The sequence below is a fragment of the Coregonus clupeaformis genome, unplaced genomic scaffold, assembly GCF_020615455.1.
Source record: "Coregonus clupeaformis isolate EN_2021a unplaced genomic scaffold, ASM2061545v1 scaf0039, whole genome shotgun sequence".
Lineage (NCBI taxonomy): Eukaryota > Metazoa > Chordata > Actinopteri > Salmoniformes > Salmonidae > Coregonus > Coregonus clupeaformis.
The window spans coordinates 605,686-617,560 of NW_025533494.1; the positions used below are offsets into that span (position 1 = coordinate 605,686).

General features: G+C 45.6%; 1 protein-coding gene across 1 annotated transcript; it reads left to right on the forward strand.

Moving 5' to 3' along the window:
* The first annotated feature begins 1,154 nt into the window (after positions 1–1,154).
* LOC123483165 (tripartite motif-containing protein 16-like) lies at positions 1,155–10,984 on the forward strand. The gene is made up of 5 exons (XM_045212682.1): positions 1,155–1,271; positions 8,359–8,592; positions 8,732–8,891; positions 9,018–9,077; positions 10,395–10,984. The coding sequence occupies exons 1-5, from the start codon at positions 1,155–1,157 to the stop codon at positions 10,910–10,912; spliced, it is 1,089 nt and encodes a 362-aa protein (XP_045068617.1). The 3' UTR covers positions 10,913–10,984.
* Positions 10,985–11,875: the final 891 nt, after the last annotated feature.

Below are 11,875 nucleotides of genomic sequence, written 5' to 3' on the forward strand. Positions count from 1 at the left end.
TACTCTAACCCCGCCCCTCTGGCAGAACCACTCCCACCAGAACCACTCCCACACTCTCTTATGAGGAAACTAAACTGATCAGTCTCTGTGTTGTCTGTCTGTGTGAGAGTGAACAACAGTCCAAATGGCTCAACAAGGAACTCTGCTGAACCAGGACCAGCTCTGTTGTTGTTCTATCTGACTGGATCTACTGAAGGAGCCGGTCTCCATCCCCTGTGGACACAGTTACTGTAGCAGCTGTATTGAGGGCTGCTGGGATCAGGAGGATCTGAAGGGGGTCTACAGCTGCCCTCAGTGCAGAAAAACCTTCACTCCAAGGCCTACTTTGATGAAAAATAACTGAGATGGTGGAGAAACTGAAGAAGACAGGACTCCAGGCTGCTCCCCCTCCTGCTCTGTGCTATGCTGGACCTGGAGATGTGGCCTGTGATTTCTGCACTGGGACCAGAAAGCAGAAAGCCCTCATGTCCTGTATGATGTGTCTGGTGTCTTACTGTGAGACTCACCTCCAACCTCACTATGAAATTCCTGGACTAAAGAAGCACAAGCTGGTCAAAGCCACCACACAACTGCAGGAGAAGATCTGCTCTCATCATGACAAACTGCTGGAGGTTTACTGTCGTACTGATCAGCAGTGTATCGGTCTACTGTGTGTGATGGATGAACATAAAGGTCATGATACAGTGTCAGCTGCAGCAGAGAGGACTGAGAAACAGGTAAGACCAGAACAACTTGTTGGAGATTAACAAATATGTAAAGATACAATGGGAAGGCTGTTTGAATATGAGAGAAACATATGTAGTTAGTTATTCACATGAAAAAGATTCTCCAAAAGATTCTCCAAATGTATCACCATTAAATGAAGGTTAAAATAAAAAATAAAAATAAAGTTGTTGTCGTCAAACACCATCATCAAAGTTCAGTCAAAGCTCGATGAGACGTACTGTAACGCTATAATCATATACAGTATTTAACAACATAGATAATGACTTTTAAAGAGACTTCCAAAGAGACTGCCCTATTCTCTATGGGCCCTATGCCATTAGCTGTATGTTTGTAAGGATATTACCATACTATTGGACTATTGGCCGTGCAATATGGTATCATAGTATTTTGACATAAAAACATTGACATCAGTGTAGGTTGATAGCTAAATGAAGAGTGTATCTCCACAGAGGCAGCTGGGGATGAGTCAGCAGAAGTTCCAGCAGAGAGTCCAGGAGAGAGAGAAGGTTCTGAAGGAGCTCAAACAGGTTGAGGAGTCTCTCAAGGTGAGTATTATTATTATTGATCAGAGGAGACGCAAAATGTCACTTCCCTCCTCCAGTAAATGAGAGAGAGGCCACTCTTTAATCCGACTGAGGGGAACAGGGCTCTGAGTAAGAGAGTGAATAGACTGCTTAACATGGACCCTTCTCTCTCTCTCTCTCGCTCTTTCAATTCAATTTAAGGGCTTTATTGGCATGGGAAACAGTAGGCAGTAGGCAAGGATGGTGAAACAAGGATCTTTACTGGTGGTCCAAAAGCCAGGATACAAAACAACAGACTATACACAAAAACAAATGAGGAGCACATAGGTCTCCAAAAAACAGGCTGACAGCAAACAATACGAAATACTAATTCTGACTGGAAAAACACAATGACTTCTCGAGGACCTGTAACTCCATCACGTGATCCGACACTGATACGTACTGCTTGACATCATGGAACTAGCAGACAAAACTGAGCAAGGGAAGTGAGGGCATAAATACACAGGTGAATCAGATAGCCACAGGTGACACCAATAGGCAGATAATTAGTCACGACTGTGAGTGAGGAGGTGCCTATGGTTGTCGGAGGATGACACCTAGTGGGTCACTCCGGAACTGCGACCCACTCCTGTAATTAGAACATGGCTTTTTTGGCGGGAAATTGTTGTTTTGGCGGACGGTTGTTGGGGTTGGTCCTGTGTTCTCCCAGGCGTCCTTTCCCCCTTGCAGCAGGTGTGGGATGTGGGTGCGTTTGCACGCTCGGCCCATTTCCTCCGCAGTCAACCATGTGGTGTGCATTTTTGTGTTTGGAAAGGTGCAGTGTTAATTGAGCGAGAGGGGAAATGGTTGCATATCCTAGAGCCGACGGGTGTCTATGAGCAGGGGTAGTGAGAGAGAACTTTCAATTTTGTGTAGATGAGGGATATACATTTTTAAATATAGTATACATCTAATCAAATTTTGTAATGTCCTATCATGATGGAAAGATCCCCAACCCTATATCCTGGACACCCACCTGAGTGACCCATACACCAAAGAGAAGTTCCCATCTCTTTTATGGACCTGCTGTGAGTATGCAGCCTAAACAGAGAAATAAATGCGGTCAGAGACCTACTTGAGCAGCACAGGCCCCTCAAGATTCTGAGCCTGCCTGGCAGGGTTGGTCCTACAAAGCCAGAGCCCCCTGATGGGAGAGCATTATATACAAGGAAATTCTCAAAGCCGCTAATGAGAACCTTGACGACCTTTTACTTAGCCGGTGGGGATTCCGGTGGGGTACCCCCACCCAGGTAGTGGCAGTGCTGGCAACACTGGCTGCAATAACCCATGGGGAGGGGGTCACACTCGGACAATCAGAGAGGGGGTTTATCATTGTGGCCCAGGTGGCACAAAACTTTGTTGGCAATGACACAGGTCAAACGTTTTTTTGTAAGTCTTCACAAGGTTTTCACACACTGTTGCTGGTATTTTGGCCCATTCCTCAATGCAGATCTCCTCTAGAGCAGTGATGTTTTGGGGCTGTCGCTGGAGCAACACGGACTTTCAACTCCCTCCAAAGATTTTCTATGGGGTTGAGATCTGGAGACTGGCTGAAGCCACTCCAGGACCTTGAAATGCTTCTTACGAAGCCACTCCTTCGTTGCCGGGCGGTGTGTTTGGGATCATTGTCATGCTGAAAGACCCAGCCACGTTTCATCTTCAATGCCCTTGCTGATGGAAAGAGGTTTTCACTCAAAATCTCACGATACATGGCCCCATTCATTCTTTCCTTTAACGGATCAGTCGTCCTGGTCCCTTTGCAGAAAAAACAGCCCCAAAGCATGATGTTTCCACCCCCATGCTTCACAGTAGGTATGGTGTTCTTTGGATGCAACTCAGCATTCTTTGTCCTCCAAACGCGACGAGTTGAGTTTTTACCAAAAAGTAATATTTTGGTTTCATCTGACCATATGACATTCTCCCAATCCTTTTCTGGATCATCCAAATGCACTCTAGCAAACTTCAGACGGGCCTGGACATGTACTGGCTTAAGCAGGGGACACGTCTGGCACTGCAGGATTTGAGTCCCTGGCGGCGTAGTGTGTTACTGATGGTAGGCTTTGTTACTTTGGTCCCAGCTCTCTGCAGGTCATTCACTAGGTCCCCCGTGTGGTTCTGGGATTTTTGCTCACTGTTCTTGTGATCATTTTGACCCCACGGGGTGAGATCTTGCGTGGAGCCCCAGATCGAGGGAGATTATCAGTGGTCTTGTATGTCTTCCATTTCCTAATAATTGCTCCCACAGTAATGGGATGGACCACAGTAATTATTTGCTAGGATAATAATTGCTTGTCAATAAATTAAATGTAATACAATGGCATTCCGGGTTATATGATAAAATCCTACGTATGAACTGCCAACATTATTACGCATATTAATTGATAATGATGGAAAATAAGATATGCAAGATATTTGAATAGATATATATTTTAAAATAGTAATATATAGAGGTGAAAGCATTGGAAATGCTTTTTGGCGGTTAATCTGCTTCTGTTTTGTGCGTGGCACTGTGTGCTGTTTTCAATGGATGGGTCCTGGCCTCTCGGGGCCCTAGGGATCCGGAGGGATGTGGGTGGGATGCCGATCACTGGGATGATGGCTCAACTTGGGATGGGGAGGGGCTTTAGCGGGGGAATTAGTGGAGAACAATTGAAGGGATACTTAGTAGCAATGCAAATATCATGGTACAGCTATATGGACACTCAATCATTACGGTATTTTTTTATGGTAAATTTACAAACATATATAATGATAAATAGACTTGAAACTTGTGTCTCATTATGGTGTATGATGAAATAAGTATAGCCAGTTATAATTGTAATGGCTTAGCTGATAATAACATTTATTTGCAAATTATGGTGGAAAATAAGTATTTGGTCACCTACAAACAAGCAAGATTTCTGGCTCTCACAGACCTGTAACTTCTTCTTTAAGAGGCTCCTCTGTCCTCCACTCGTTACCTGTATTAATGGCACCTGTTTTAACTTGTTATCAGTATAAAAGACACCTGTCCACAACCTCAAACAGTCACACTCCAAACTCCACTATGGCCAAGACCAAAGAGCTGTCAAAGGACACCAGAAACAAAATTGTAGACTTGCACCAGGCTGGGAAGACTGAATCTGCAATAGGTAAGCAGCTTGGTTTGAAGAAATCAACTGTGGGAGCAATTATTAGGAAATGGAAGACATACAAGACCACTGATAATCTCCCTCGATCTGGGGCTCTACGCAAGATCTCACCCCGTGTGGTGAAAATGATCACAAGAACGGTGAGCAAAAATCCCAGAACCACACGGGGGGACCTAGTGAATGACCTGCAGAGAGCTGGGACCAAAGTAACAAAGCCTAACATCAGTAACACACTACGCCGCCAGGGACTCAAATCCTGCAGTGCCAGACGTGTCCCCCTGCTTAAGCCAGTACATGTCCAGGCCCATCTGAAGTTTGCTAGAGTGCATTTGGATGATCCAGAAGAGGATTGGGAGAATGTCATATGGTCAGATGAAACCAAAATATAACTTTTTGGTAAAAACTCAACTCGTCGTGATTTGGAGGACAAAGAATGCTGAGTTGCATCCAAAGAACACCATACCTACTGTGAAGCATGGGGGTGGAAACATCATGCTTTGGGGCTGTTTTTCTGCAAAGGGACCAGGACGACTGATCCGTGTAAAGGAAAGAATGAATGGGGCCATGTATCGTGAGATTTTGAGTGAAAACCTCCTTCCATCAGCAAGGGCATTGAAGATGAAACGTGGCTGGGTCTTTCAGCATGACAATGATCCCAAACACACCGCCCGGGCAACGAAGGAGTGGCTTCGTAAGAAGCATTTCAAGGTCCTGGAGTGGCCTAGCCAGTCTCCAGATCTCAACCCCATAGAAAATCTTTGGAGGGGAGTTGAAAGTCTGTGTTGCCTAGCGACAGCCCCAAAACATCACTGCTCTAGAGGAGATATGCATGGAGGAATGGGCCAAAATACCAGCAACAGTGTGTGAAAACCTTGTGAAGACTTACAGAAAACATTTGACCTGTGTCATTGCCAACAAAGGTTATATAACAAAGTATTGAGAAACTTTTGTTATTGACCAAATACTTATTTTCCACCATAATTTGCAAATACATTCATAAAAAATCCTACAATGTGATTTTCTGGATTTTCTCATTTTGTCTGTCATAGTTGACGTGTACCTATGATGAAAATTACAGGCCTCTCTCATCTTTTTAAGTGGGAGAACTTGCACAATTGGTGGCTGACTAAATACTTTTTCCCCCCCACTGTATATATATTTAGCATTTTAATGAGGGAAATAAGTATTTGACCCCCTCTCAATCAGAAAGATTTCTGGCTCCCAGGTGTCTTTTATACAGGTAACAAGCTGAGATTAGGAGCACACTTTTAAAGGGAGTGCTCCTAATCTCAGCTTGTTACCTGTATAAAAGACACCTGTCCACAGAAGCAATCAATCAATCAGATTCCAAACTCTCCACCATGGCCAAGACCAAAGAGCTCTCCAAGGATGTCAGGGACAAGATTGCAGACCTACACAAGGCTGGAATGGGCTACAAGACCATCGCCAAGCAGCTTGGTGAGAAGGTGACAACAGTTGGTGCGATTATTCGCAAATGGAAGAAACACAAAATAACTGTCAATCCCCCTCGGCCTGGGGCTCCATGCAAGATCTTACCTCGTGGAGTTGCAATGATCATGAGAACGGTGAGGAATCAGCCCAGAACTACACGGGAGGATCTTGTCAATGATCTCAAGGCAGCTGGGACTATAGTCACCAAGAAAACAATTGGTAACACACTACGCCGTGAAGGACTGAAATCCTGCAGCACCCGCAAAGTCCCCCTGCTCAAGAAAGCACATATACATGTCCGTCTGAAGTTTGCCAATGAACATCTGAATGATTCAGAGGAGAACTGGGTGAAAGTGTTGTGGTCAGATGAGACCAAAATCGAGCTCTTTGGCATCAACTCAACTCGCCGTGTTTGGAGGAGGAGGAATGCTGCCTATGACCCCAAGAACACCATCCCCACCATCAAACATAGAGGTGGAAACATTATGCTTTGGGGGTGTTTTTCTGCTAAGGGGACAGGACAACTTCACCGCATCAAAGGGACGATGGATGGGACCATGTACCGTCAAATCTTGGGTGAGAACCTCCTTCCCTCAGCCAGGGCATTGAAAATGGGTTGTGGATGGGTATTCCAGCATGACAATGACCCAAAACACAAGGCCAAGGCAACAAAGGAGTGGCTCAAGAAGAAGCACCTTAATCCCATAGAAAATCTGTGGAGGGAGCTGAAGGTTCGAGTTGCCAAACGTCAACCTCGAAACCTTAATGACTTGGAGAAGATCTGCAAAGAGGAGTGGAACAAAATCCCTCCTGAGATGTGTGCAAACCTGGTGGCCAACTACAAGAAACGTCTGACCTCTGTGATTGCCAACAAGGGTTTTGCCACCAAGTACTAAGTCATGTTTTGCAGAGGGGCCAAATACTTATTTCCCTCATTAAAATGCAAATAAATTTATAACATTTTTGACATGCGTTTTTCTGGATTTTTTTGTTGTTATTCTGTCTCTCACTGTTCAAATAAACCTACCATTAAAATTATTGACTGATCATGTCTTTGTCAGTGGGCAAACATACAAAATCAGCAGGGGATCAAATACTTTTTCCCCTCACTGTATGTATATAAAAAAACATGGGGATTGGAAGTGATGCAGACAATTACATTGATGGAAGTTACAATATATCTGCAATATTATGCTGATCTACCCCCCTGAAAAAAAAAGGAAAAAAAAGAAAAGGCATCTCTGGAGTTGGGGTTTTGATTCCGGCTCGCTAGCACCCCTCCCGATACCAGCGAGCCCTCCCGTTTTCCCGGCTTCTACGGGCATGAGTCTCCGTGGTGACCTGCGTGGCCGCAGTACCGGAAACGTCCCTGCGGCAGACGCCTTTGCCTCTCTATCCGGGACAAGCGCGCCGCACCCGGCAGCATAGCCTCCTCCTGAGGCGTCTCCTCCCTGAATTGAGCCTTGCGTCATGCCTCTCTCGTACGCCCTCTCACGACGCCGATTGTCCACCCGCACCGAGAGGTCGACGAGGCCGTCCAGTTGCTCAGGCAGTGCCCTGAAGGAGAGTTCATCCTTCATCCCCTCTGATAGCCCCTGCGCGTACAGGATCACCAGGGCGGCCTCCTCCCATCCTGCCTCTCGAGCCCGGGTCCGGAACTCCACGGAGTAGTTCGCCACCGAACGGTCACCCTGCCGACAAGAGGTGTCGAACACCTTGCGTAACTCCTGGGTGAACTCTGGCTGCTGGGGCTGGTTGGGTGTCCACCTGGCTCTGAATGGTGATCGTCAGCTGGCGGAGATTCTCGATGATCTGCTGCAGGCTGCGGTCATGCTGATCCAGCATGGCTCCCTGCGCTGCCAATGCGCTATGATACTGTGCTGCCTCCGCTGGGTCCATATTGGCTCAGTTTTCTGTAAGGGTTGGTGTGAGGTGTGACCCAGGTGTGGTGCAGGATAGACAGTAGGCAGTTGGCAGAGATGGCGAAACAAGGATCTTTACTGGTGGTCCAAAAGCCAGGATACAAAATAACGGACTATACACGAAAACAAATGAGGAGCACATAGGTCTCCAAAAAACAGGCTGACAGCAAAAAATACGAAATACTAATTCTGACTGGAAAAACACAATGACACAGGGAGAACACTTCTCGAGTACCTGTAACTCTGTTACGTGATCTAACACTGATATGTACTGCTTGGCATCAAGGAACTAGCAGAGAAATCTGAGCAAGGGAACACAGGGAAGTGAGGGCATAAATACACAGGTGAATCAGATAGCCACAGGTGGCACCAATAGGCAGATAATTAGTCCCGACTGTGAGTGAGGAGGTGCCTATGGTTGTCGGAGGATGAGACCTAGTGGTTCGCTCCGGAACTGCGACGCACTCCTGTAACAGTTTACATTGCCAAAGCAAGCGAAATAGACTCTCTCTCTCTCTCTCTCTCTCTCTCTCTCTCTCTCTCTCTCTCTCTATCGTACAACAGAGCTCTGCACAAGCAGCAGTGGAGGACAGTGAGAGGGTCTTTACTGAGCTGATCCGCTCCATTGAGAGAAGACGCTCTGAGGTGAAGGAGTTGATCAGAGCCCAGGAGAAGGCTGAAGTGAGTCGAGTTGAAGAACTCCTGAAACAACTGGAGCAGGAGGTGGCTAAGCTGATGAGGAGAAACACTGAGCTGGAGCAGCTTTCACACACAGAGGATCACATCCATTTCCTCCAGGTAACTTACTAAACTATCTTTGTACAATAACTATAGGCTACATCGATCCATAATGAAGATATACAGTTTCTTAATCTTCTGCTCTCTCTCTCTCTCTCTCTCTCTCTCTCTCTCTCTCTCTCTCTCTCTTTTTCTCCAGAGTTTTCAGTCTCTCTCCATACCCAGTGTATCTTCAGACTTACCCAGCATTGTTGTCCATCCTCTTCAGTACTTCAGAGATGTGAGTAAGTCTGTGTCTGAGCTGAGAGAGAAACTAGAAAACCTCCTTAAAGGAGAATGGACCAAGATTTCCAGTACAGGTGGGTTGAAAATAATACTAAAAGGATAAATAATGTTAAATAATAACTTATGTACATTTATACATGCAATATGGTATGGTAATAGTAACATTCCCTCTCTCTGTGAATGTGTTTGTGTGTCTGTAGTGAAAACAGTGGATGTTTTACTGCCTCCAGAACCCAAGACCAGAGAACAATTCTTACAATGTGAGTCTCTTTATCTCTCACAGAGATACATTAAATTGTTGTATTTAATTGTGTGCTCTTTATCCTGAAATAACTAACAGTCTCTATTTACATTTACATTTACATTTTAGTCATTTAGCAGACGCTCTTAACCAGAGCGACTTACAGGAGCAATTAGGGTTAAGTGCCTTGCTCAAGGGCACATTAACGTCATTTAGCAGACGCTCTTAGCCAGAAGCGACTCACAAATTGGTGCGTTCACCCTATAGCCAGTGGGATAACCACTTTACAATTTGGGGGGGTTAGAAGGAATACTTTATCCTATCCCAGGTATTCCTTAAAGAGGTGGGGTTTCAAATGTCTCCGGAAGGTGGTGAGTGACTCCGCTGTCCTGGCGTCGTGAGGGAGCTTGTTCCACCATTGGGGTGCCAGAGCAGCGAACAGTTTTGACTGGGCTGAGCGGGAGCTATGCTTCCGCAGAGGAAGGGAGCCAGCAGGCCAGAGGTGGATGAACGCAATGTCCTCGTTTGGGTGTAGGGACTGATCAGAGCCTGAAGGTACAGAGGTGCCGTTCCCCTCACTGCTCCATAGGCAAGCACCATGGTCTTGTAGCGGATGCGAGCTTCCAACTGGAAGCCAGTGGAGTGTGCGGAGGAGGGGGGTGACGTGAGAGAACTTGGGAAGGTTGAACACCAGACGGGCTGCGGCATTCTGGATGAGTTGTAGGGTTTAATGGCACAGGCAGGGAGCCCAGCCAACAGCGAGTTGCAGTAGTCCAGACGGGAGATGACAAGTGCCTGGACCAGGACCTGCGCCGCTTCCTGTGTAAGGCAGGGTCGCACTCTCCGAATGTTGTAGAGCATGAACCTGCAGGAGCGGGTCACCGCCTTGATGTTGGCGGAGAACGACAGGGTGTTGTCCAGGGTCACGCCTAGGCTCTTCGCACTCTGGGAGGAGGACACAGCGGAGTTGTCAACCGTGATGGCGAGATCATGGAACGGGCAGTCCTTCGCCGGGAGGAAGAGCAGCTCCGTCTTGCCAGGGTTCAGCTTGAGGTGGTGATCCGTCATCCATACTGATATGTCTGCCAGACATGCAGAGATGCGATTCGCCACCTGGTTATCAGAAGGGGGAAAGGAGAAGATTATTTACTGACACTCCTCACAAGCCCTAAGATATACATATATAACAATAGTAGATATAGTCAGACTAGTTAGCTGCTTGTCTGATTCTCATATTGCTATAATCTCTACTCTGCTATAATCAAAGACAGTATCTGACTTAACTGATTGTTATATCTATCTCCCCTCATTGGTCTCTGCTCTGCTCTTCTCCTAGACTCCTGTCAGCTCACACTGGACCCAAACACAGCAAACAAACACCTCACCCTGTCTGAGGAGAACAGAAAGGTGACATGTACAAGACAACCCCATCCATATCCTGACCATCCAGAAAGGTTCACTGGGTGGTTTCAGGTGCTGTGTAGAGAGGGTCTGTCTGGACGCTGTTACTGGGAGGTTGAGTGGAGTGGTCACACTGTTCATACAGCAGTCTCCTATAAAGACATCAGCAGAGGGTCAGGTGATGACTCCTTATTCTGGCTACATAAAAAGTCCTGGAGTTTACGGTGCACTAGGAATGGTTATTGTTTCTTTCACAATACTGTTTTTACTAAAGTATCAGGCCCTCTGTCCTCCAGAGTAGGAGTTTACCTGGATCACAAGGCAGGTACACTCTCCTTCTACAGCGTCTCTTCTGACACAATGACCCTCCTCCACAGAGTCAGGACCACATTCACTCAGCCTCTCTATCCTGGGTTTTATCTTACTGGTACTGCAGAGCTGTGTAAACTGTAGAAATCCACAAACCAGATTGATGATTCAACATGATCTGTTTTTGTGCAATTATTTTTCTCAAATAATTTATATTTAGCTATATAATTCCTTCACTGTTTATCTTTAGAGATTGAAGGAATTAAATATACTTTGATAAAACACTATGTTTTAATCTTATATGTTCATATTCATCAAGAGTTTCTGACACAATGACCCTCCTCCATAGAGATCAGACAACATTCACTCAGCCCCTCTATAATGAGTCTGGGGTTTGTTACCAGCACACTAATGATACTTCAGAGCTGTGTAAACTGTTAGAGGTAACCATGCTAGAGTGAAGCTTTATAATGCTCTTTTCTGATTTGATCTTTGGCTATTTATTTCCTTTACATTTGTAATCTAGTACATTCAGATTCAGCACAATATATGTTCATTTTCATGTACAATACTGAACATTAGTATTCATCAATAATCCTCACTAACATGTAGTTAGTGTGTAACATGTAGTCATACATACTTAGGGGAGAATCCTAACCTCCGCGCCAAGTCAAATTTTCACTTACGCTTTGAACACACCGACTGCGGCGTTGCGCAAAATAGTATGCAGCATCATCTAGATATGTGTGCAACAAAAGTTCAACATTCACCTTCTGCTACCATTTCTGTCAACCCGTTTACGCATACAGTTTGACGTATACGTTCGATAAATCCAACGTATGCACCACACAGAACACACCGCAACTGCCTCTGCAACGCAATGCTGCAAGATTAACGCAGCGTTCAAGATTAATGCAGCGTTCAAGATTAATGCAGCGTTCAATTGGAAATGAATGTACTTCTGGTGTACCAAAACGCAATGACACTGTCGGTGTGTTCAAAGCGTTAGTCATGCAATTGATGTCAATGGGAGACTAAGTGGACATTTTACTTAAGAGGAAGTTAGGATTTTCCCTTAACTGATCATTGGCCGATTTAATTCGGGTA